The sequence below is a fragment of the Rhinatrema bivittatum genome, chromosome 3 (genome assembly GCF_901001135.1).
Source record: "Rhinatrema bivittatum chromosome 3, aRhiBiv1.1, whole genome shotgun sequence".
NCBI classification, from domain to species: Eukaryota; Metazoa; Chordata; class Amphibia; order Gymnophiona; family Rhinatrematidae; genus Rhinatrema; species Rhinatrema bivittatum.
Genome location: NC_042617.1, coordinates 212,835,576 through 212,862,722, shown reverse-complemented (window position 1 = coordinate 212,862,722; position 27,147 = coordinate 212,835,576). Strand labels below are relative to the sequence as shown.

At 45.5% G+C, this 27,147-nt stretch overlaps 1 protein-coding gene across 2 annotated transcripts in view; it reads right to left on the bottom strand.

Annotated features, from left to right (window-relative positions):
• NDUFAF7 (NADH:ubiquinone oxidoreductase complex assembly factor 7) overlaps nucleotides 1-27,147 on the bottom strand; it is a 144,252-nt gene that overhangs the window by 54,177 nt on the left and 62,928 nt on the right. For both annotated transcript variants that reach the window (XM_029594156.1, XM_029594157.1), the window contains exons 4-6: nucleotides 26,151-26,261; nucleotides 22,695-22,908; nucleotides 2,414-2,472 (exon numbers count right to left, since the gene is read on the bottom strand). In XM_029594156.1, coding sequence (XP_029450016.1) covers nucleotides 2,414-2,472; nucleotides 22,695-22,908; nucleotides 26,151-26,261 — 384 coding nt within the window. The remainder of the gene's footprint in view (nucleotides 1-2,413; nucleotides 2,473-22,694; nucleotides 22,909-26,150; nucleotides 26,262-27,147) is intronic.

Sequence of the window (27,147 nt, the reverse complement as noted above, 5' to 3'; positions counted from 1 at the left end):
ATATAGTAAACCTCCCATAACAAAATAGTACTAATTGCCAGCACTCATACAATAACAACCCTACCTTATGAAAAAGCAACACTACAAATATTACACCAGGCCCTAAAATACCAATACACAATTTAGGGATTTATAACAGCCTTCACAGAAACTGCACACTAGCAGAATACCTCATATTGGTCACATGCAGAACACAGACCCTCAACAAACATAGAATAAAGAAACCATAAAATATAATTTGAAATGTGCAGACAAAAGCCAAATCTGAAACCATACCAAGCTGTACTCTGCGTATAGTGCAATAATGAAAAAACAGAATCACCACTATTTCTCATAAAATATCAAACAATAAAATCAAGAAATATCAAATATCAATCATAATAGCAAACCATATTAATAAGAAATACATATTTCAAAAAGTTGATTAATAGAATAATTAAACATTCAAAAATTTTTTTTTAATTTCCCAAAGTCCAACAAAATATTTCAAAACAGTGGACACAAACATCAAATAATTAAAATTAATTAGGATAAAATATCCCCTGCTCTCCATACCTGGGAACTTTTAATTCCAAATGCACTGAGATTGTCAGGTGTGGGGGCAGGGCCGGTACAAGGGTAGTAGGCGTCCAAGGTGACTTTTGGCTTGCACCTGCCACCCCCCCATCCCCCGCCTCGGTCTCTGCCCGAACTCCCAATCTCGTTCGCGCTGCTGACTGTGAATCTTTGCTCCTCTTTGGCCAAGCAGGATAGGCTCTGCTCGCAACACCACATGGCTGCTCTTTAGCACCCCCTAAGGGTCAGCACCATAGGCGACCGCCTAGTTTGCCTAATGGATGTGCCAGCCCTGGGTGGGGTGTATGCACAGACTGTCTCTTTTCGCTCTCATAAACACACATTCTCTAACACACATACTCTCACATGCTTACCAACACACAGACTCATAAATGTTCAGTCATACACTCACATGAATGCTCACTCACTCTCATGCTCAGATGCACACACAGATGCTCAGTCACACACTCTCTCATGCACACTGATACAATATGCATGCTCAGTCACACAAATACAATCTCTCACATGCTGACACTCACTCAGTTACATACTCACATTCACTGACATGCAGTCTCACACATACACTCACATGCTGACACAAATGCTTTGTCGCACACTTTCTCTCACACACACTGGCTTACAAAGACTCTGATTGCTCACACATGCCTATTCACTCACAGAGTTTCTCTTCTCCCGCCTGCATAATGCAGAAATGGCAGCAGCCCCTCTGATTAAATTTTAAAAAAAGGTTTTTGGTTTTTTTACACTCACATTGGTGGTTAGAGGAGCCCAACAAAGCCCTGGGAGAGCAAGGTCTTGGTGGGCTGCCTATTTCCCTTGTCATGGGAAGGGACAGGCTGCAAGATCCCGTTACACTTCATTTAGATTTTTCTTTTTTGCTGCAGCCCAAGAATGCTGGGGGCCTGCAGTAAAGCAGAGCATTAGGCATCAAGCTAGCAGTAAGGAAATCACGGTAGGCCTAGTGGCCACCTCCCACTGACAGAGGAAGAAGCAGAGCTGGGAAGGGGAGGCAGCTGGATTATTTCCTGCCTCTGTGGTTGAAGGAAGGGGAGGGGTCCTGTTCAGGACAACAGCAGAAGGAAGGCTAGGCATCCACAGCCACCACAGAAAAATTAGCGAGCAAATGATTAAGAGCCTCCGGGGAGGCTTCAGAAGCACGGTTGGCTACCTGGTCTTGGTCACAGAGGCCTCGCAGACATGGGGCCACTGTGACCAACACCAACCACATGATTGGCTGGTCCGGCCCACCGGGGCATGCATGAAGCTTCGATAGGCCAATCCGCCCCTGTGTGTGCGAGTGGGGGCGGGGGAGGAGATGCTGTACCCTGGAACTCACAAGTTCTGAAGGTACAAGAGGTTTGTCACCCTACATGGAGGGCTCACTCCAAGATCTTTTTGGACTCTCAGCAATCCCTTGGAGACACCAACAGGGATGGAGATTCAAAATGGAGGAAGAGAGAAACAACCCAGTCTCTGCTCCGATTACAGATGAGCAAAACTATCTCAGGTAACGAAACCATTGCTCAAACTCCCTCACAGATGTCTCATGGGGTGAGGAATGAGGAGTCCTCACACTGTTTACCAGATTTGACAGTCAGAAACTACCTTGGCAACTTGGACAAAAGTACTTCTTGGTATCTTCCCTGGAACTTTGGAAAGGCTTTAGGAACTCGAAAGGCTTAAATTTATGACATCTCTACAGCATGCACAGTGCTTCTCGCAGTTTCTCCAACATCTGTCTGGTAAACTCAGTCATGACAGTGGTCAAGGAATTGTACAGTCATTCCTCCCATGCTGTAAACAATTGGTAGCAGAAAATCAGCTTCTGTCACAGTACCTGAAATTTATGAATGGGCAGGGCATCAAAAAACTCATGTGCTAAATAAAAGCCTGTACCTGAAACAAAAAAGAGAACTATATTAGAAGAGCCGAAGGAAACTGAACTATACTCTCTTCAGAAAGGACAAGGAAGATAGGAAAGGGAGGCAAGTGGCACTTTATGTGATTACAAAAAATAAAAGCAGTGGAATTGCAGGAAATGTATGGGGGGTGGGGGGGTTAAGGGGGGAGTTACAACAGAATAGGACATGGATCTGCTGTTCACATTGGGATGAGCTACAGAGCTCTAGTACAAAAAGAGTTACATCAAGATTTAGCCAAAGACACAAGCGGTAACTAAGAAGGAAGCAGGTAGCTGGACAACCTGGCACCTGGGATTTTTCCAGTCCTACTGGCTAGAGAAGTCAACAGAAATTTAGGAACACTAAAGAATGAAAAATGGATATATTAAAGATCAACTTTGCAACATTTTCCTGTGGGGAGAAATATAACCAACACCACATCCAAAATGCCATACAATTTAACTCTCAAAACCAAGACCTCCCAACCTCACTCACTATAGGACTTAGTCCTACAGTGAAGCCCAAGGCCAGTGCCACCATTGGCACAAGGGGTGCTGCTCTATTCTCCCATAGTTATTTACTAGTGAAATAACATAAGAATATAAGATTGCCATACTGGGTCAGACCAAAGGTCCATCAAGCCCAGTAACCTGTTTCCAACAGTGGCCAATCCAGGTCACAAGTACCTGGCAGGATCCCAAGAGGTAGAGAGATTCCAAGCTGCTAATCCCAAGAATAAGCAGAGGATTTCTGCAACTCCACCTTAATAATGGTTAAATAGATTTCTACCTTTTTTTTTTTCAAGGAAACATTCATTATGTTTTCTCCTCCCTCCTGCACCTCTGAAGCCAGCAAATTTAGACCAATTACTATGGCTCATGATCTGTCTGGGTACTGAACTTCAAATGGTTTTCATCAGTGTACATAACAATAGAGAAGAATCAACACATGACAACAGTTTCTGGCAGAAATACGCTACAATTATTTTACAGCATCTAAATGTCTCCAGTTTCCGTGGGACTTCTGGCCCATCAGAGGGTGCCCCCACTTCTTCATAGGTCATGCCAGAAGTGATTACTGTTGCCTCTGCAGCCTCCCCAGCTGGTCTGAGGTGCAGAAAACCTGACCTGGGAAGTAAAGCCTGGGATTCTGTGTGGCAGTGCACAGCACAATCACTCAGCCACCTGGCTGGACTGGGTCATTTTTTTCCCCTTAATTACGAGGCCAATATTAAAAAAATAAAAGTTAGGCCCCCTAAGTGTTTACCTGAAAACACAGGTAAATTCAGGGGCCTAAAGTTAAGACTGCTGTTCAATCCACTAGATTTAGGAGCATGTTAGATGCCTACTGCTGAAAATCAATGCCAAGCTCCCACTTCCTCCCATTCTAAATCCACTCCTATAGCTACCCTCTCTTTTTGGGCTTTTAAATTTAGGATCCTAATGAAACAGTGAGAGTAATTTTCAAGGAATGGAAAGTCTACATTTTTTATCCACAAACTTTCCACTAATTTCCTAAGTGAAAGTATGTATATACTGCCGCTTTGAAAATTAGCCATCGGTATGCACTAGGAATGGCCAGGGCTCCGGCCAATGTTCCTTCTAATTTTTGAAAGGCTGTGTCTGCCAACATTTTTCTTTTGTGCAACTTTTTGTAAGCTGAGGCCAAACTTGTGCGCTATGGGCTAGTGTAATGCAAATAATATTAGGATTTCTTGGGCGCTCTATGTTTTGCCTTGTGCACATAGTTCACGACCTATGCGCACACGCGCAAAGCTTAAAGGGAACAGTAGCTCTGGTTCTGGAAATCAGAATCAATTCCAAGACCTGCAGCTAGAGTGGAGCTGGTTGGTTATTTTTTAGCTATACTCTGGAACTGCAGCCAGAATGGAGCAGGGCTCCAGAGCTTGGGAACTGGAGCTGCTCTACTCTCTGCTACTCTATATAATACTGAAAGTTTACTGAACGTAACAAAATTCAATATGTAATTTATTTCATAAGAATAAAACAACCAAACCTCAGTCCAACTATTTAGAAAAGTACATTTTTATTAAAATAATCGTGTTATCCTTTCCTTTTCTTGGTTCTCGAGTTGCTTAAAACTCAGTCTGCTTGAATTCCTAAGCATGTGTGGGGAGGTCAGGTAACAGGATGTGTGGGAAAAAGCACCAGAGGCAGAAGGTTAATTTCACTTTATCTAGAGTAGACACCGTTTGGTATAGCTGAACTAATATTTGTATCTCATTTGATATTATAGCTGAGGCACAATAGCAGCAAAAGCAAAATGAAGAAAGCTGTACAGATGTTGCTGCTTTGAAAGTTTACATCAGGGTAAACACATTGCAAGCTCTGCTATGAGAAGCTACTGAAAAGTCTATCAATCAGAAGAAACATACTAAAGGATAAAGCTGAAAGATTGTTTTAGAATTGCATCTGGGTCTGGGAGTTAAAAAATGCCTCCCCGAAAACAAGAAGATGTGGGCATGGCTATTCTGAAAGGGACTGCAATTTAAAATCTGTAAAAGAAAGTATTGCCAATACATTTTGGTTCAGGGATCAAAGGGAGCAACAATTTATTTACAATCATTTTTAAACCACATAGAAAGAGAACCTTCTACTAAGCGGGGTACAATTTAAACATAAAACAACAGCAGCAGCAATAAAATACACAACATAACATATAGATACACTTATAATTATACAATTAGTATAATTCACTGAGGGGCTAATTCTCAGCATGCTTTAAGCAGTAAAGTGAACTCTTTAAACTGAGATTTTTCTTATAATGGTTAACTGATGCAATTTCACAAACATAGGGAAAATGTGCGCACGATATTTTATCTCAATCAAAATCCTCACTGCTGTATTTTGCTCTAGTTAAAGAACTCTTAGTAACACTTTAGGTAAACGCACATACAAGGCAATAATCAAGTTACTCAATACTAAAGTCTGCATCATTGTTTGCAAATCTGTATCAGATATTTCATACTTCAATTTCCAAACCATTCTAAGTTTTAACAAAGTTGATTTGGCTACAATTTGTGTATAGTTCTTCAGGCTGAACTTGGAGTCCAAGATCATTCCTAAAACACAAGCTTCTAAGACAACAGAATGCTATAATCATTAAACCTGGCGTTATTTTTTCAAGGGAATTTTCTAACCAGGCTAGCGAACTACTCCTTTTAAAAGATGCCAGGAGAAATTGGCAACCTTCGAAATATAAGTGCTCAATCTGTCATAAGGGACTATCTTCTGCTCAAAATCAGCCTGCTACAGCTTTTATCAAACTTTGGGGGGGGGGAGAGCCAAGATATTCAGCAACAAAAACAAGTGCTGGATAACTTTAGACAGGAATTTTACTACCAGACTTACTCAGCTAAACTCAACTAGCTAGCAACCCAGCTACATTAAAACCCTGCCCTCAGAATACCACTGGGGAAGACTCTCTATCTATATCTTTATGTATGTATGTATATATATGCACACCCACACACACACACAGTTAGTGTGAGACCGCACCTTGAATACTGTATGCAATTCTGGTCACTGCAGCTCAAAAAGGATATAGCTGCACTGGAGAAAGTGCAGAGAAGCGTGACCAAAATGATAAGGGGCATAGAATAGCTGCCCTATGAGGAAAGGCTAAAGACGTTAGGGTTGTTCAGTCTCAAGAAGAGATGACTAGTCTACAAAATCATGAAAGGACTTGAACAAGTTAATGTAAATTGGTTATTTACTCTCTCTCAGATAATAGAAGGACCAGGGGGCTCGCCATGAAGTTAGCAAGTAGTTCATTTAAATCTAAGAAAATTCTTTCACTCAGTGCATAGTTAAACTCTGGAATTCATTGCCAGATTACAGTGGTTACAGTAGTTAGTGTAACTGGGTTTAAAAAAGGTTTGGATAAGTTCCTAGAAGGTAAATTCATAAACGGCTATTACAGTAATTAATAAGCAGTAGTAGCTTATGATCTATCAAATATTTGGTTACTTGCCAGGTACTTGTGACTTGGATTGGCCACTGTTGGAAACAGGATACTGGGTTTTATGGCCCTTGGTCTGACCCAGTATGGCATTTCTTATGTTCTTATATAATATTGTTAATTATATATATACATAAGAATAAATTACTTTTATAAACCTATAATGTATACTTAAGAATATTAAAACATAAGCTTTATTACACTGGGTCAGGCTAAAGATGCATCAAGCCCAGCATCCTGTTTGGGCAATCCATGTCTCAAGTGCCTGGCAGGATCCCAAAATGTAAATAGATTCCATACTGCTTATCCCAGGAATAAGCACTGGATTTCTGCTATTCCACCTTAATAATGGTTTATGGACTTTTCTTCCAGGAACTTGTCCAAACTTTTTTTCTCTCATATTTATTGGAGATTAACTGTCAGCAAGTACAAACATAATAGCAACACATTGTGCGTGAAGGGCAAACAAACAGGTACAACAAACCAATGAAAAGGAAACAAGAAAGCACATAATGTTGTACAATAGAAAATGCAATTTGTGCTTCCTGTCCGTTTGTAGAGGAGCCTAGAAAAATGTGTACATAATAAAAAAACAGTATAAACATTCATCTCCCTTGTTTTTTCTTGTTTTTGTTCCCCTGATCCCTCAACCCCCCTCCCTTTCCCCAATCGGTGGTTATAGTCTTTGATGCATATTCTATCGTCTTTGATCCGTATATCACAATCAGAAATGTATGAAGGACAATAAAAGAAAGAAAGGAAGAAAGGGAGAGACAGCACTACGATAAGTGTAAGTGTGAGTATATGTGTGAGTGTATGGATTCCCTTCATGCATAACTAGAGCCCATGATGTGTCCCCAATAAGCCCACTGATCACTCCATAGTTTTTATCTGGATGTGATATTGGTGCCTCTGGCCTGGGGGAGAGGAAGATACCTAAAAGGTATTACTGGCTTGCACTTAAAGCATCATGAGCCAGGGGGGGCCAGACAGTTTTGGAATGGCTTCCAAACTGTTAACATGTCATGAAAACATTTAGGAGAACACATTCTGGCTGAAAGGAATTCCTGGGTGAATAGACTGATCATATGTTGATTCCAGAGTTCCAAGGACAGGGTGGTCGGATGTATCCAGTTTATTAAAATAGATTTCTTGCTCATAAGTCCCATTTTCTTAATTAGCAGTACACCATCCAAGTCTATAGCTGCTTCCAAGGATGCCTGGGTCCCAAATAGCCATGTATTGGGGTCCATCGGAATGGAATAGCCCATCAGCTGAGAGGCGAAATGCCCAACTTGATTCCAAAAGTATTGTATTTTAGGGCAAGACCAAAACATGGGTGTAATCTCCCGGGGAGCTGTTATATTTGGAGCAAAGGTCAGAGGGGACTTGCCGTGCCTTGTGAGCCCTACAGGGGGTCCAGCAGTAATACCATAAGAATTTAAAGTGTGTTCCATGGAGGAGAACATTTTCTGAGATGAAGAGTGTGTCTGAGAAACAGTGATGGAAGTCTGTAAGGGATAAATGGAATAATGGCCACTCCTTCCAGCGCTCATAAAGGGAGCTAATCTCTTCCACTGGGATTTCGTCCAAAAGGGCTTGACGAAATGTAGAGATGGAGGGCTTCCGGCCATGTTTGGGGGAGTCTAAAATGATCCTCCGGAGTAATAGCGATGAAGACGTCTCACGAAGTCCTCATCTCGTTGGCCAATGAAATGTCTGACCTGTAGGTAGGCACAGAAATACTGCTTAGGTATGTGAAATGTTTTTTGAAGGTTATGAAAACTGAGCAGCTGATGAGTAAGGGAAGAAAACATTTGATAGAAATATATCAGCCCCTTCGACCTCCAAATATTAAAGACAGATCTCTCTAGTCCCGGGGGAAATAATGGATTGCTGCTAAATTGCAGAAGGGGTGACATGGTAGAAGGATGACCTACCTGCTTACACAAACTGAACCAAGCCTTTCTGCCGGCTTCTATTAAGACCTGGGATTTAAAACTGGTCGATATTTCCTGTGCAGGAGATTGGATAGTATAGTTGAGGGAGCCGATTCCATACCAGTGTGTGAGCTGGGTGTATGGAAGGAAGTCCGATGAGTTGCTTATAATGTCCCTTACCCAACGTAACATGCAGGCTAAATTATATTGTCTGAGATTCGGGCACCCTAGACCTCCTTGGACCAGTGGTCTGTATAGTATCCTCAATGGGAATCGGGCCCGCTTGCCCTTCCAGAGGAAACGTCGGAGGAGTTTGTCAAGAACCTTATGATCTTTTTTGGAGACCCACAATGGGACCATTTGAAGAATATACAGCCATTTGGGGACTATCATCATTTGATATAGGTGTATTTTTCCCCAAAAAGATAATGATATGTGGCTCCAGTTGGACAACGCTTTTGATGTAGTTTCTATAAGGGGGGAAATATTCTTGGAATATATTCTATCCAGGGAGGTCGGTATTCGAATTCCTAGATATTTCATGGCTCCCGATACCCATTTTAACGGAAATGGTCCTGCCCAATGTTGTTGTATGGTGCCACATACATCTAGTGCTTCTGACTTTTCCCGATTTATTTTTAAACCCGCAAAGTTGCCAAAAGCCTGTTGGAGGTCTAGTAATATAGGAAGGGCTATAAAGGGGCATGTCAGAAATATTAAGATGTCATCCGCGATGGCCGCAACTTTAAAAGATGAGGCTCTTGGGAAAATCCAACAATTGTCTTAGAAAGCAATATTTTCCGTATTAGGGGGTCTATTGACAAAATATATAATAAGGGGGAAAGGGGACACCCCTGACTGACCCCTCGCTTTATTATTACCGGGTTTGATTTGCAACCATTTGCTATGATATGAGAATGTGGATTTTGGTAAAGTAGGGCGATATAAGATATTTTCCTGAAAACCAAATCTTCGCAGAACGGAGAATAAATACGGCCAAGAGACCCTGTCGAAAGCTTTTTCTGAGTCGAATTGGAATTGTAGAAATTACTTACCTGATAGTCGCTGGAATTGTAGAAATTACTTACCTGATAATTTCATTTTCCTTAGTTTAGACAGATGGACTCAGGACCAATGGGTATAGTGTGCTCCTGATAGCATTTGGAGACGGAGTCAGATTTCAATCTGACGTCAGCACTACATATACCCATGCACGAGGTTCTGTTCCTCAGTTTTCTCTTCGAAAAGCAATTATGGATATATGTGTGTTTGGATAATTTGATTAATTTGGTTAACTTGATTACCCAGATTGGATGACGAGGTTTCTAGCTGGAGACGGCTAGGGCATTCAACCGAGAAGTGCCGACACCTGGTAATATGGGAGTCTGAACTAGAAATGAGGGCTGGCTTACCCGTGCTTGTGTTGCACTTGGGGGGGGGGAGGGAGGTCCCCCAGTGCTTCTTGATTGCGAGGCAGCCATGGGCAGGGTGCTGAGTCCATCTGTCTACACTAAGGAAAATGAAATTATCAGGTAAGTAATTTCTCCATTTCCTAGCGTGTAGCAGATGGACTCAGGACCAATGGAATGTACAAATGCTACTCCCGAACCAGGCGGGAGGCTGCCCGTGGCCCATTTAGTACTGCCTTTGCGAATGCTGTGTCTTCCTTGGCCTGAACATCCAGGCGACAGAATCTCGAGAAGGTGTGGATGGCGGACCAAGTTGCCACCCGACAGATCTCTGCAGGTGACAGCATCTTGGTTTCTGCCCAGGACACTGCCTGGGCCCTTGTGGAATGGGCCTTGACTTATAGAGGTGGGGGCTTGCCTGCCTCTATGTAGGCCACCTTGATTACTTCTTTGATCCAGCGGGCAATGGTTGCCCACGAGGCCACTTCCCCTTGCTTCTTCCCGCTGTGAAAAATGAACAGATCGTCCGTCTTTTGTACAGGTTCCGATCTTTCCAGGTATCGGACTAGGAGTCTGCCGATGTTCAAGTGAGTTGTCCAAAGACAGGAAACAGTTGTCCAAAGACAGGAAACAGAGAGTAGGATTAAATGGGCAATTTTCTCAGTGGAAGGGAGTGGACAGTGGAGTGCCTCAGGGATCTGTATTGGGACCCTTACTGTTCAATATATTTATAAATGATCTGGAAAGAAATACGACGAGTGAGATAATCAAATTTGCAGATGACACAAAATTGTGCAGAGTAGTTAAATCACAAGCAGATTGTGATAAATTGCAGGAAGACCTTGTGAGACTGGAAAATTGGGCATCCAAATGGCAGATGAAATTTAATGTGGATAAGTGCAAGGTGATGCATATAGGGAAAAATAACCCATGCTATAATTACACGATGTTGGGTTCCATATTAGGTGCTACAACCCAAGAAAGAGATCTAGGTGTCATAGTGGATAACACATTGAAATCGTCGGTTCAGTGTGCTGCGGCAGTCAAAAAAGCAAACAGAATGTTGGGAATTATTAGAAAAGGAATGATGAATAAAACGGAAAATGTCATAATGCCTCTGTATCGCTCCATGGTGAGACCGCACCTTGAATACTGTGTACAATTCTGGTCGCCGCATCTCAAAAAAGATATAATTGCGATGGAGAAGGTACAGAGAAGGGCTACCAAAATGATAAGGGGAATGGAACAACTCCCCTATGAGGAAAGACTAAAGAGGTTAGGACTTTTCAGCTTGGAGAAGAGACAACTGAGGGGGGATATGATAGAGGTGTTTAAAATCATGAGAGGTCTAGAACGGGTAGATGTGAATCGGTTATTTACTCTTTCGGATAGTAGAAGGACTAGGGGACACTCCATGAATTTAGCATGGGGCACATTTAAAACTAATCGGAGAAAGTTCTTTTTTACTCAACGCACAATTAAACTCTGGAATTTGTTGCCAGAGAATGTGGTTCGTGCAGTTAGTATAGCTGTGTTTAAAAAAGGATTGGATAAGTTCTTGGAGGAGAAGTCCATTACCTGCTATTAAGTTCACTTAGAGAATAGCCACTGCCATTAGCAATGGTTACATGGAATAGACTTAGTTTTTGGGTACTTGCCAGGTTCTTATGGCCTGGATTGGCCACTGTTGGAAACAGGATGCTGGGCTTGATGGACCCTTGGTCTGACCCAGTATGGCATTTTCTTATGTTCTTATGTTCTTATGCTCGTCTGGAGATGGCAGCGAGATGGTTTGGTTGAGATGGAAGTGAGAAACCACCTTTGGCAGGAAAGAGGGTACAGTGCACAGCTATATGGATCCCGGCGTGAATCTGAGGAACGGCTGCCGGAATGATAGTGCTTGAAGTTTGGAGATTCGACGGGCTGAGCAGATTGCCATGAGGAATGCTGTCTTCAAGGTCAGGAGCCATAGGGACTGGCCGCGAATTGGTCTGAACGAGGCTCCCACTAGGAAGTCTAATATTAGACTGAGATTCCATAGGGGTATAGGCCACTTTAGAGATGGTCGAATGTGTTTGACCCCTTTTAAGAAGCGGGAGACGTCTGGGTGGGCCGCTAGACTGCTGCCGTCCACCCTGGGTCTGGGCCAGGGCGGCAAGTTATACCTTGATGGAGTTGAGAGACAACCCTTTGCTCACACCGTCCTGCAGAAATTCCAGGATCATGGGGATTTTGACTGTCCGTGGAAGGATGTCGCGGTCCTCACACCAGGCTTCGAATATTCTCCATATTCGTATATATGTTAAGGAGGTGGAGAACTTGCGTGCTCAGAGCAGTGTGTCTATCACTGGTCCTGAATATCCACTCTTTTTCAGGCGAGACCTCTCAATGTCCAGACCGTAAGCGAGAATCTCGTTGGGTCTTCGTGGAGGATCGGTCCTTGCTGGAGTAGATCCCTGTGTGGAGGTAGATGTACAGAGTTTCCCGCCAGTATTCTTCGCATGTCCGCGTACCATGGCCTTCTTGGCCAGTCCAGGGCCACTAGAAGTACCAGCCCTCTGTGGTGTTCTATCTTGTGGATGATTCTGCCCAGTAATGGCTATGGAGGGAAGGCATACAGTAGGTCCTCCTGAGGCCAGGTCTGGACAAGGGCGTCGATTCTCTGGGACAGAGGTTCCCATCTTCGGCTGAAGATCTTGGGAACCCGGGTGTTGGACCCGGTTGCCAGAAGATCCATGGCTCGTGTTCCCCAGTGGTTTACTATCCGCTGGAAGGCTGTTGTCGACAGTGTCCATTCCCCTGAATCCAGACTCTCTCTGCTGAGGTAGTCTGCAGTGACGTTGCCTTTTCCCGCGATGTGGGCGGCTGATATCCCTTGTAGGTTTGATTCTGCCCACGTCATTAGGGGTTCTATTTCCAGGGACACCTGCTGGCTCCTGGTTCCCCCCTGGCAGTTGATGTAGGCCACTGTTGTGGCGTTGTCCGACATGACTCTGACTGATTTGTCCCGGAGTCTGTGACTGAACCGTAGGCAGGCTAGTCTCACTGCTCGGGCTTCTAGTCGGTTTATGTTCCATGTTGACTCTTCTTCGTCCCATTGCCCTTGAACCGCTAGCTCCTGGCAGTGGGCTCCCCATCCCCGCAGGCTTGCGACCGTGGTGAGCAAGGTCCATTCCGGCGGGGATAGGCTTGTTCCCTCGCTCAGCTGGTCTTCTTGTAGCCACCATTGTAGTTGGTTCCGAACCTTCGCTGGTAGCTGGAGGGGGGCGGAGTAATTTTGAGACATTGGGTTCCATCGAGACAGTAGGGAATGTTGTAGGGGCTGCTTGTGGGCCCTTGCCCAAGGGACGACTTCTATGGTTGATGCCATGAGTCCGAGGACTTGGAGATAGTCCCATGCCAAGGGGAGAGTGGAATTCAACAATGCTCGTAGTTGTTCCATTAATCTCCTTCTCCTTGTAGAGGGAAGGGTGACTTTGTTCCCTTTGGTGTCGAACCGGACTCCCAGGTATTCCAGGCATTGGGAGAGCTGCAGGTGGCTCTTGGGTGTGTTGACGACCCACCCGAGGTTCTGCAGAAGTTCCTTGACTCTGATGGTTGCTTGCTGGCTTTCTGCTGGCAATTTCGCTCTGATCAGCCAATCGTCCAGGTATGGATGCACGAGGATTCCTTCTTTCCTCAGTGCTGCCGTTACTACCACCATGATCTTGGTGAACATTCAGGGAGCCGTAGCCAGCCCGAGCGGTAGGGCCTGGAACTGGTAGTGATGGCCCAATATCACGAAGCGTAGGAAACACTGGTGGATGCGATGGATCGGTATGTGCAGATAGGCTTCTGACAGATCCAGGGAGGTCAGGAATTATCCCGGTTGTACCGCCCTTATGACCGCACGCAGGGTTTCCATGCAGAAGTGGGGTACCTTCAGGTAGCGATTGATGGTCTTGAGGTCCAGTATGGGCCGGAATGTTCCCTCTTTCTTGGGCACGAAGAAGTAGATGGAATGGTGCCCCGAATTTTGTTGGTGCGGAGGCACCGGTGTTATTGCCTTTAGGGCAAGAAGTTTTGATAGCGTGGTTTCCACTGTCTTCCTCTTGGAAAGGTCGTGGCACGGAGAAATCACAAACATGTCCGGAGGGATGCTGTGGAAGTCCAGGTAGTATCCCTCTCGGATGATGGATAGGACCCAATTTTCCGACGTTATCTCAACCCATCTTTGGTAGAAAAGGGCAAGCCTGCCCCCTATTATCTCTTCCTGTAGATGGGTCTGCTGATTCTCATTGCGTGTTGCGGCTGGGGCCTGGTCCTAAGCCGGCTCCTCTTTGGTTGTGTCTGTTCCGAAAGGACTGCCCTTTGCAGGCGGGGCTGGGGGCTTGGTAAGTGTTTTTGTATGGTCTATAACACTGGGATCCTCTGCCCTTGGGTGCCTGGGGAGAGGGGCATTGGTTCCTCTTGCTCCTGTCCTCCGGTAGACGGGGTACTGGGGACTCGCCCCATTTGTTGGCTAGTTTGTCCAGGTCGCTTCAGAAGAGGAGTGATCCTCTAAAGGGCATGATCGTGAGCCTCGTCTTAGAGGACGCATTGGCTGACCAGCTTCGGAGACAGAGCTGTCTTCTGGCTGCCACTATGGACAAGAGGCTCCTGGCTGAGGTGCGCACCAGGTCTGAGGTCGCATCCGTGAGGAATGATATTGCTGGGTCTAATGCCTTGATTGGCGTAGTTGCGTCCCTGGCCATTGCCAGGCAGGTGCGTGATACCACGGCGCAGCAAGCAGTGATCTGTAGCTGATACAGCGTAAGACTGCTTGAGGATGTATTCCTGCCGTCTGTCATTGGCATCCTTGAGGGAAGCTCCACCCTCTACTGGTATGTTGGTGCGCTTTGTGGTGGCGCAGACCAAGGCGTCGACCTTGGGAAACCTCAGGAGTTCCTTTGTCACGGGATCCAAGGGGTAGAGAGCTTCTAGGGCTTGACCCCCCTTGAAGGTGGCCTCTGGGGCGTCCCATTCCAGGTCGATCAGTTGTTGTACAGCCTGTAGCATAGGGAAATGGCATGAGGTTTGGCGGAGCCCAACCAGGAAGGGGCTCGCCTTGGAATCTGCTGTGTTGCATGTGTCTGGGATGGCCAACGCCTTCAGACTCGTGGCTACAAGATCTGATAATTCATCTTTTGGGAAGAAGCTCGTCATGGTGCGATGCTGTTCCGTTCCTTGAGGGGCTTCCCCTTCTTCCATGGGTTCTGGTTCCTCCTCCGAATCATCTGTGTCCCCTAAAGGGAGGTATTTGTCCAGAGGCGGCTCATCTGGTGGAGGCCGGGAGAGCCCTGGGAGGTTCTGGGCCACTGGCGGGGGTTGTGGTTGTGCCACTGGTGGTCCTGTCTGTGCGTGGATGTAGGACTGTAGTTCCACGAAGAATCCCGCCCAGGTGAAGTTGCCTGGGACTGAATTGGGTCCGGCGGCGCTCCCTGAGGGCCCCAACTGTGGAAGGGCCGAGTCGGGAATAGAGAGGTCCAGGGTAGTCTCACTGGTAGATCCGGCGTCCTCTATAGGCTGAGGGGGACCTTGTCTCGGCTCCCCCCGAGCTTCTTCGCACAACAGACACAGGGTGGAGGTCACCTCGGGCTGTGCTGCTCTCAGGTGGCATGCCGGGCAGAGGACTGGACCTTTAGCTGTCTTGGACAGCGGTGCCATGATATGCACGTGTATCCTGTACAGATGCACATGCTGGGAGGCCTGGTTATGTGTTCCGGGTGCGCCTACGTTGTGCACCAAGGAACGGAAGATGCGCATGTGGCTGTGCACACGGGCCTAGGTGTGCGCTCGGCACCCTTTGTGCGCGGCGCTGTGTGCACAAGTATTTTATGCGCCTGGCTCGCTGCTGTGTGCATGGCTCAGTTGAGCAGACAAAGCGGCGACTAAAGGGGGAAATGGCGCCGGTGACCACACAGGCAAAATGGAGGCCCCCCCGGAGGGGCTCCACGTGGGAGGAACCTCTAGCCAGATCGGGGTCTAGCCCGGACGGGGCTGCTCAACCGGATTAGACAGACGCCAGAGGGATGATCTGTGCAGTTATCCGAGCCTCGGACACCAGAGACTTAGAGAAAGGTTTTCTACCTTACATTGTCTCGGTGCTCCCCAGTCTCTTGCTGGGCGGTCTCCGGCTGCGGGGGGAGAGGGGAATACCTTCACCACCTCGCTTGGTCTTGCACCCGCTGCCTCTCAGCCGCTCCCTTCACAGGACAGGGGGGCTCGTCTGTAGGTAAGATTCTTTCTTTCTTTCTTCTTTGAATTTGGAGTTTGGTTTTCTAATGCTGTGCAAGCATGTGTTAAGTCCCGAACTGCTATGGAGACAGAAAAAACTGAGAAACAGAGCCTTGTGCACGGGTATATGTAGTGCTGAAGTTAGATTGAAATCTGACTCCGTCTCCAACTGCTATCAGGAGCACACTATACCCATTGGTCCTGAGTCCATCTGCTACACGCTAGGAAATTGGTGTTTTTGACGGGTCTGCATAGTTGAGAGGAACGTTATAATGTGTGAGCTTGCCGTCCATCCCTTAACATAGCCTTTTTGCGGGTTAGCGAAGATACCGACCAAAATAGAGCTAATTCTGTTTGCCAGGGCTTTAGCTAATATTTTACAATCACAATTTAGCAAAGATATGGGTCGATATGATGCCGGATTTTGAAGGTCTTTACTGGGTTTAGTCAAGATAGTGATATGGGCTGTATTGAAACTTGACGTAAAGGAGCCGAGGGTTTGGGTACTCGTGAAAAAATCTGTCATAGGGGTGGAGACAAAGAATTTAAGTATTTTATAGCAATCGTATGAGAACCCATCTAGTCCCAGAGATTTTCCGGGCTTACTCTCAGAAATGATTTTAAGAATTTCAAACGTTTGCAAAGGGTGGTTCAGAAAGGACAGTTGGTCCTCGGACAGTGTTGCTAATGTCAGGTCTTTAAAAATGTTGAGATTACTTACCTGATAATCTCCTTTTCCTTAGTGTATGCAGATGGACTCAAAACAAATGGGTATAGTGTGCTCGTGCTAGCAGTTGGAGACGGATCTGACGTCAGCACAGGTACATATACCCCCACAGGAAGTGTAGCAAAAGCTTTTATGGACACCCGGCAGGGTGTCCATAAAAGCTTTTGCAGGGAAGATTACTGCAGGGAAGATTACTGCAGGGAAGATTACTGCAGGGAAGATTGCTTCTATAGGGCTTCCACGCGGCAGGGTGGAAGCCCTATAGAAGCAAGCATGGCTTACCGTGATTCGGCGAATCCCCATGTATACCGGCAGCCGGGCGGGATGCTGAGTCCATCTGCATACACTAAGGAAAAGGAGATTATCAGGTAAGTAATCTCAACATTTCCTAGCGTGTAGCAGATGGACTCAAAACAAATGGGATGTACAAAAGCTACTCCCGGACTGGGCGGGAGGCTGCCTGAAGACCGTGTAGGATTGCCCTCACAAATGCTGTGTCCTCCCTGGCCTGGACATCCAGACGATAGAATCTGGAGAAGGTATGGAGGGAGGACCACGTCGCCGCTTTACATATCTCTGCAGGCGACAGCATCTTAGTTTCTGCCCAAGAGGTCGATTGCGCTCTGGTAGAATGAGCCTTGACCTGTAGAGGTGGTGGTTTTCCTGCCTCTACGTAGGCTGCCTTGATAACTTCTTTAATCCAGCGGGCGATGGTTGGCCGTGAGGCCGCTTCCCCTTGCTTCTGCCCGCTGTGCAGGACGAACAGATGGTCCATCTTTCATACTGTTTCAGACTTTTCCAGGTATCTGGACAGCAGTCTGCCGATGTCGAGATGGCATAGCATTCGACCTTCTTCCGACTTCTTCAAACCTTCCGTGGTAGGCAAGGATATGGTTTGGTTGAGGTGAAAGTGTAAGACCACTTTAGGTAGAAAGGATGGAACTGTGCGAAGATGGATAGCCTCTGGAGTGATTCTGAGAAACGGATCACGGCAGGACAGTGCTTGTAGCTCTGAGATGCGGCGTGCTGAACACACAGCCAGTAAGAACACCGTCTTCAAGGTCAACAAATGGAGAGACAGGCCTCGAAGAGGCCTGAAGGCTGATCCCGCTAGAAATTCCAATACTAGGTTGAGGTTTCATAAGGGCACTGGCCACCTCAGTGGCGGGCGAATGTGTTTGACTCCTTTCAGGAAACGTGAAACGTCTGGGTGTTTGGCAATGGAGTTGCCGTCACTCCTGGGACCGTAGCAAGACAGCGCTGCTACTTGAACCTTGATGGAGCTGAGGGACAGACCCTTCTGAAGTTCATCCTGTAGGAAGTCCAAAATGATAGGAATCTTAACGGCATGCGAATTGGTGCTGTGAGAGTCGCACCAGGCTTCAAAAACTCTCCAGATCCTGATATATGTTAGTGATGTGGAGAACTTGCGTGCTCGGAGGAGTATATCTATCACCGGCTCCGAGTATCCTCTTTTCTTCAGTCTAGCCCTCTCAATGGCCAGACCGTAAGAGAGAATTGAGCTGGATCCTCGTGGAGGATGGGGCCTTGCCGTAGCAGGTCCCTGTTGTCTTCGGCGCTTCCCGGCTGTGACCCGGGCGGTCTCCGGCTGCGGGGGGAGAGGGTAAGTACCTTCACCGCCGCGCTCGAGGAAGTGCACCCGCTGCCTCTGGGCCGCGCCCGAACTCATCTCGCTCGGTGGCCAAGTCCACGCCGGGACCGAGGCTGCCTCTAGGCCGCGCCCGAGCCCTTCTCACTCGGGGGCTAGGACCCTGCCGCGAACCGGCCAGAGGACCGAGGCTCCTACCTCCGAGGGACCACGGAAGTCAGCACGGGAAACTCAACCGGGTGAGTGACCGCCTGGTATCACCACAGGAGTGCGGGGCTTGTCTTCAGTAGGTTTCTTCTAGGAATTTAGTCGTTTAGAATTTGGAAACACGCTCAGCGAGCGTGAGGTAGCTCCAAACTGCTTTGGAGATGGAAATTACTGATTTGTTACACTTCCTGTGGGGGTATATGTACCCGTGCTGACGTCAGATCCGTCTCCAACTGCTAGCACGAGCACACTATACCCATTTGTTCTGAGTCCATCTGCTACACGCTAGGAAAACTCTTCTTCTTCCCTCATCCCACCCGTTACATCATCTGTGTATAGAGACTCATAGAACTGTTTAAAAGCCTCGCAAATTTCTTCCTTTGAGGATACGAGTTCACCAGAGGGTAACTTCATGCGGGCAATAATAGTTTTCCTCCGCGGTTATTGTACTGCATTTGCAAGGAATTTCCCTGTCTTGTTTCTGTATCTGAAAAAATTATGTTCGGATACTTGGGCCCTACAATGAAGTTATGCGTTGAGACCTTCTAGCACCGAAGTGTGTTTCTGTTTGTTTTCTTGGGTGGGGGAGCGAATGAGCTGGTCCTTGGCCTTACATAAAGTGGATTCTAAATGGAGTATGGTTTTATTGAGACTTTTTTTCCTCCTACTTTTCAAAGGCAATAATTTCCCCTCTCATCACAGCTTTTCCAGTCTCCCATAATAATTGAGGATTGGAAGCATGTTGCTGATTATAAAACACAAATTCTTCCCATTTGCTTTTCAAAAAAGTTTGAAATTCAGGGTCAGAGCTCAGGTAGCTTGGGAATCTCCAGGTATTAGGAGAGCCACCTCTAGAGGCATTATGGCTCAGCTCAACCCATATGGGGGAGTGGTCAGAGATTATTTGTTATCCAATTTCAGCACGGGAAATATTTGGGAAAGTGTGCTGGGAGACCAAAATGTAGTTGATTCTAGATAAAGAGGCATGGGCTCTAGAGACATGTGTAAAGTCTTTCTCACCCGGGTGTACGACTCTCCACACATCAACCAATCCTAATGTTATGGTTTGAGATGTTTCAGTGGATTCTTGGGGTACTGTGGAGGTGACCACGCCCACAGGGAGGAGCCTTGTGAGGAGCCACAGTACCAGGCTAGACTCAGGACGCACAAACACAGATATTTGTCTTTTATTAAACAGCTGATGAGTTCCACCAGAGGTGGCAGTAGTGAGGCAATCCAGAGTTAGCAGTCCAGGGATCCTCGACAGAGGAAACCCGTCTCACAGAGATGGTATATGGAAGTCCGGTTGCCGGTTCCCAGTGCAGCAGTGCTGTAGATGAGACAGACTGACAAAGTAGATTACTCACAAAGTTGGTAGCTGTGTGGTGGAGATTCCAGCAGGCAGAAGTAGTTGTAAACAGGCACCGAGCCAGGGAGAGCAGGCCCTCGAGGAGCGAGTACCTGATTCCAAATAGGCAGCTGAAATAGGAGCGGGTACCCAAGTTAGAGAAATACTCTGAAGGGCAGAGAGAGCTTCCAGCGGCAGCAAGAAGTGGCAGAGTAGCTCAGACTGGAGGCTTTCCATCCAGCACAATCCTTGCTAACTCGATGAGCTAGCAAACAAGGGCAGACTAAATACCTCCAGGAAGGGACGGAGACCAGTGGTTGTGGGCCGGCCTTCCCGTGCTGATCCCTTTAAGAAAAGGGATGGCTTCGCTGCGCAAGTCTAGAGGACGTCGGGGGGGGGGGGGGGGCAGGACTTCCGCTGTGACAGCATTCCGACCGCAGGGGTAGGCCTTTCAATGTCGCGGTAGCCCTCGAGGGTCTGGTGCATGTCGGACCGTGACCAGAAGGGGTAAGCTTGATCGGCCTCTTCGGCTGATCAGCATAACAGTACCCCCTCTTCAAGGGCCCCTCCTGACGGTTCATCAATTTCCTCCTCATCCTCTGTGGTCCAATCCTCTTCGTCCATCTCGAGAACCCCTTCACCCATAGGCTGTCGAGAAGGGCGCATCCTTTGTTGCAAGAGAGCATGTAGATGCTGAATCTCCCGATCCTTGTATGCCAGGTACGGCTAGAAGACCTTGCATGGTTAGCCCTTGCGACTTCATCAATAATTTGTTTCCAATTCCTTGCAGATCAACTGTTCTCCTTCGTTCACAAGTTCGTCTTGAGGAACGGACACCACAGATAGGCTAGACCTCTCCTGGCAGGGTAAAGGCACCGATAGTGCCATCGGCTCAGATGTGGTCCTGGGTAGTCCAGAGGTTTTTAAGCAAGATTCTGCACAGAACGGTCCCTATTGGATCTGATCGAGAGATGACCAATCAAACTGTGGCTGATGTTTTTGTAGCCAAGGTAATCCCAGGATTATTGGGCTCACTACGTTGGGTAGGACGAAGAAAGAGAGATGTTCGATGTGATTCGTTCCAATCTTCAAGGGTAACGGCTGAGTGACACGAGTAACCTTCCCGGGAAGGGGATCTCCGTGCACTGATGAAAGAACTAATGGAGGATTCACTGGTGAGGTATGAACTTGATAATATTCTACAAGGTCTTGTCGAATGAAATTTGCTCCGGCACCCGAATCCACCAAGGCCTGCGTGAGGTTATTGGAAGTAGACAACTCCAGAGAAGCAGGCAACAGAAATAGAGGTGAGGCTGCCATAAGACCGCGGTTAACAACCTCCACATTCTCTGGACACCCCAGCTTCTTCTTTTGTTTCGGAAACGTGAGAACGGGGAATCTGGAGTTACCAACACATCCTGGTTGCGGGTGAGGAGTGGTTACAGCTGCCGAAACATGGGCACGACCCAGATGCATTGGTTCTTCTCCAGGAGAAACAGGGTCTTCCAACAGAAGGAGAAGGAGAGGGTCGGAGATGCGATGATTCTTCCGAGCTCGTTCCTGGAGTCTCCGATCAATCTTACCCATGAGGTTTATAAGGGCCTCTCTCCAGACCCAGTCCTCTGCTTTGCCTGACTACGTTTGACTATCTCTGCACCCAGACCTCTGCCTTGCTTGCCACCACTTCCAGATTGCCCTACGACACACCTCTTCAGCCTATGTCCTGGACGTGGCCTATTCAGGCTTTGGCCTGCTCTTGCTCGAGCGCCTCCTGTCTGACTTTGTTCCTTTGGCACCTGGGTCTCCAGGACTGTACCACGTCCATTACAAGACTGTACCATATCTCTGCTGCTGACTCTGGGCTGACCTCGATCCCTCCATCGACGACGACATACAGAGGCCCACCTAAGTCCAGCCGGCCCTGGCACCCAAAGGCTCAACCCGCAGGGAATGAGGGCTGGTATTGGTGAAGCGCCAGCCGGCCTCCGTCCATCAGCCCACTTCGCCTGCCAACGGCGGGGACCCACAGGACCCTTCCTACGGGTTGCACCAACCCCACCTCGGCCCAAGGGTCCACCTCCGATGCAACACACTCATTATGATGTCCATTTCACCAGTCATAATGTCTATACTCCCTATCTGCTATTTTTATTTGCTGCTGTAACCTGCTTCGTGTACCTTGGTAGGAAAGCATGCCATAAAATTTTGTAATAAATAATAGAGCACAGTGTGGCTTGCAGAATTAGGAATTCCAGAAAACAGTAATAAATTTGAACTTTAAGCCTCAATAGATAAAGACATCCAAACAACAAAGAACAATAGACTTCCCCCACCATCTTCTTCTAAATTTAAATTCATTAACAACTGCAGCCTTAAAGTGGCTATGATAATTCAGATAGTCAATAAAACCCTCTTATTAGCAGGAAAGGTCCTCATGTCACTACAGAGCCATCCTAATTAGGTACAATGTTGTATTTAATGATGATTATGTGGGAAGGTTTTAGAATTATTTTCTTTTATTTAGCTGTATTATTGCTGATATATATATATATATATATATATATATATATAAAACACAGTATCAGTAATGTGTAGTTTTTGCTATTATCTATACACACACACACACACAAACACACAAAATGAATGAAATTGTTGTACAGTGCCTAATTAATTAAATTGTTGTACAGTGCCTTGAGCTCCTCGGAAAGGCGTTTTTAAAACTAAATAAATTAAGCACATACCTTGTGGTATATCTTGGAGGTGATGGTACCAGAAAATTGGAAGTCCTGTCATAGTAGTACCTTTTTTGTAAACAGATGATTTTTCATCAGATTCCAATGGTATTTTCTCTCCTGTCAGCTTTAGTGCTTGGAGCTCACTGAGTTTAGGGCTAATCTCCACTAAATGAACAGAGATATCACATTTACCCATCATAGATCTAAACTGATGAAAGACCTGAAAATATAAGAAGTGTTTTATAATAAGGAAAAACTTTTGAAAAAAAAAAAGGTAATATATCTGACAAAGATCTGGGTATGCATAACTATGGGGCACTAATTCCTTGAGCTGTCACTGAACATAAGTAAAACTTTTGTGTAATTTTTTATTGACTGTCTTTAATACAACATAAAACACATGAGAGAGAAATAAAAATACAGTTCTCAGAACTCTTTCTAGCCATGTCCCCTCAATCCATATATAAATGCAAGGCTTTTTTTCAGGGGGTATTTGTTGATACTGAGTACTAACACTTTTTTCCTCCACCTGCTTGCGAGTACTGGAACTTTTTTTTTCCAGAAAGAAAGCACTGTGTAAATATCATAATACAATCTCCCATGATCTCTTCTCAAAGCATACATTATACTGTTACAGATATTAAAAACTGAATGGGCTTTTATATCTCCAGAATTTGAAAAATTCCTCCAAGACTTACTCACCAGTAACAAAATGCATCTGCCAGTATTCCTGCCCAAACTCCTCTGTTTTATTATGGGGGATGTATTTCTTCCCTGGTGAACACACAGTCCCTCATGCAGCCCTCTCTCTTCTCTCCCCATTCTCTCCTCACTCACCTCTCTTCTCCTCTTTCCCTACTGCCTGCAACAGCACCCTCTATTCTCCTAGGCCCCAGTCAAAGCCAAAGCTGTGGCATTCAACAGTTGTGGTCCCTATTGAGGCTGAAGATGCATCGTCTCACTTACCATAAAAATCAATTCAACTCAGGTGAGCGGATTTTAAAAAACACAGTATACCTCCATACATAGCCATTGCAGAACAAATTATAACCAGAACCCAAATGGTAATAATTCTGTTCAGATTCCCAATCATTTGTTAAAACAATGTTACCATCATAAGAAATTAACTTATTCATCTAATTTTTCCAATCAGAGAGATTAAAAAATTCCTCCAAGACTTACTCACCAGAGACAAAATGATTTCACCATGTACTCATTCCCTTAGCCCCCTCACCCCCCCCCCCTCCACACACACTCAAAAAATGTGTTTTTGGAAGGGGGAGAGGGCCCGGTGTACATAAGTACATTTCTTCCATGCATTCACACCCCCACCCCACCATCCATACAAGCCATTCATTCTCCTTCTCTACTACCTACCCCATCCACATGTAGTCTTCTCTCTTCTAATCCGATTCCCACCTCTGTAGTCCTATCACTATGCTCTCTCTCTCTCTTTCCCAAATAATGTATTGGGACCGGTGCTTTTCAATATATATATAAATGATCTGGAAAGGAATACGACGAGTGAGGTTATCAAATTTGCGGATGATACAAAATTATTCAGAGTAGTTAAATCACAGGCAGACTGTGATACATTACAGGAGGACCTTGCAAGACTGGAAGATTGGGCATCCAAATGGCAGATGAAATTTAATGTGGACAAGTGCAAGGTGTTGCACATAGGGAAAAATAACCCTTGCTGTAGTTACACGATGTTAGGTTCCATATTAGGAGCTACCACCCAGGAAAAAGATCTAGGCATCATAGTGGATAATACTTTAAAATCGTCGGCTCAGTGTGCTGCAGCAGTCAAAAAAGCAAATAGAATGTTAGGAATTATTAGGAAGGGAATGGTTAATAGAACGGAAAATGTCATAATGCCTCTGTATCACTCCATGGTGAGACCGCACCTTGAATACTGTGTACAATTCTGGTCGCCACATCTCAAAAAAGATATAGTTGCGATGGAGAAGGTACAGAGAAGGGCAACCAAAATGATAAAGGGGATGGAACAGCTCCCCTATGAGGAAAGGCTGAAGAGGTTAGGGCTGTTCAGCTTGGAGAAGAGATGGCTGAGGGGGGATATGATAGAGGTCTTTAAGATCATGAGAGGTCTTGAACGAGTAGATGTGACTCGGTTATTTACACTTTCGAATAATAGAAGGACTAGGGGGCATTCCATGAAGTTAGCAAGTAACACATTTAAGACTAATCGGAGAAAATTCTTTTTCACTCAACGTACAATAAAGCTCTGGAATTTGTTGCCAGAGAAGGTAGTTTGTGCAGTTAGTGTAGCTGGGTTCAAAAAAGGTTTGGATAAGTTCTTGGAGGAGAAGTCCATTAATGGCTATTAATCAATTATACTTAGGGAATAGCCACTGCTATTAATTGCATCAGTAGCATGGGTTCTTCTTAGTGTTTGGGTAATTGCCAGGTTCTTGTGGCCTGGTTTTTGGCCTCTGTTGGAAACAGGATGCTGGGCTTGATGGACCCTTGGTCTGTCCCAGCATGGCAATTTCTTATTTTCTTAATGTCCTTTCAATCCCTTCCTCTATTCCCCCACCCGTGCCCTCTCTCTCCTCCCTGTGGCCCTCTCGGATCCCAACTGAGGTCAAAGACCCCTCCAATACCAGGGGTCCCTTACTGGGGCCAAAGATGATTTCTCCTCTTTCCAGGCCTGCTGCTGCCTCCTCCTGAGGCCCCGATCATCCGTCCCCACCACTCAACCCTGATGGAGGCAAATACACCTCTACCTCCTGCTCCCAGGACCATCTTACTAGGCAAGTGGATTTTCGAACTCCTGTCAATCATTTCCTTCTTGTATATACAGCCAATGATACCAAAATCTGCAACAGGGTAGATACCGAGGAATGTATGGAGAACTTGAATAACCATTAGTAAAGCTAAGCTGTATTAAAAAAAAACAAAAAACCTTCTCTGCTTTGCATCAGGACAAAGTTATTCTGTTTTTGATGTTTGATTTAGTGTTCAGAGACTTGGCTGCAATTATAAAATTTATATTTAAAAAGGGCACATTGAGAGTAATTTAAAAAGCCATTTCTGTAAGTAAAACAGTGTTTTACCAACAGAAAAGGGCTTTGTAACAATTGACCACCTGATATACAGGTAAAAGCACATGCGTAGGGCCCATGTGTGCCTACTTTTACCTGCAGCAACAAGCAGCATTTGCAGAGGTGGGGCTAGAAAGAGTTTTGGATCCATGTACACACTTTTTCATTTTCAAAAGCATGCGCATAATTTTTCTCCCGAAAACTACCCAAACAATTTCACTTTCAAAATTAGTATAAAGTCCCTGGATAAAAGAAATCCAGGGATTATACACCAACACAAGCAGTTACAAAATTACCTCCATTCTTTTCTCAATATGAATTCAGTTTGAAATAAGGAGCCTTAGAATGATTGCCAACTTAGTACAAACAGGTGTATTAATGTTTCACTTACCCGCAAAACATCATCCATAAGAGTGCCTCTACCAGGACCCAGTTCCACTAACTGAAAAGCCTTCGGCTTTCCGGCAGCCATCCATTCACTAATAACCCATATGCCAAGCAACTGCGGAGAAAAAAATATATTATATATATATTTTAACATGAACCTGGATTTTGATTTGAGCTATTAGAATGTATTAATTAATGTCATTTTACTCCAATTAAGTATTTAGAATTGCAAGAATTTTTTTCTTTTCACAAAATTCTTAAAGTTGCACGTCAACATACCTATCTACACTGCCAGCAATGCTGAAAGGGCATCATGCCATAGACCAGGAGTGACTAACTCCAGTTTTCAAGAGCCACTCATAGGTTGGGTTTTCAGGATATCCACAATGAACATGAATGAGGGAGATTTGCATACAACAGATTTGCATGCATTGCTTCTGGCTCTTGAGGGCAGAGTTGGCCATTCATACCATAGACTAACATGTTAAACGCCCTTCAAACTAAAAAGCAGCTTATTTTATCCATGTCTGTGACCTATCTCAGTTGCTGCACTCCTCCTGATCAATTCCACTACTGATCCTTGAGTACAGGAAGCCATGAAAATTTCAAAGGATGCTAGCAAGCTGCAGGGGAAAGGACTAAAACAATTCATTTCATGTGTGGAAAAAAAAGTTATGGGGAACTAGGTATCGGGAAAATAAGAGAAGCAGGCATGAGGATAGATAGAGGAAAGAAAGTATTTAGTATTTATCGAGAATGTCGGTATATAAAAAAAAAAAAAAAAATCCTAAATAAATAAATAAATTTACTTTATTTATTTCACGTGCCCTCCACAGATCGGGGTGGGTTCCATATAAACATACATAAAAGTAAAATAAAATTACAAATTACAATCAAGACAGACAAGTATACAAGCACTTATACCAACACAGCGGAGTATCTTCCAGTGACAAGATTGCATGATTCAACAATCATAAAACAAAGTTAGCTGACTGATGGAA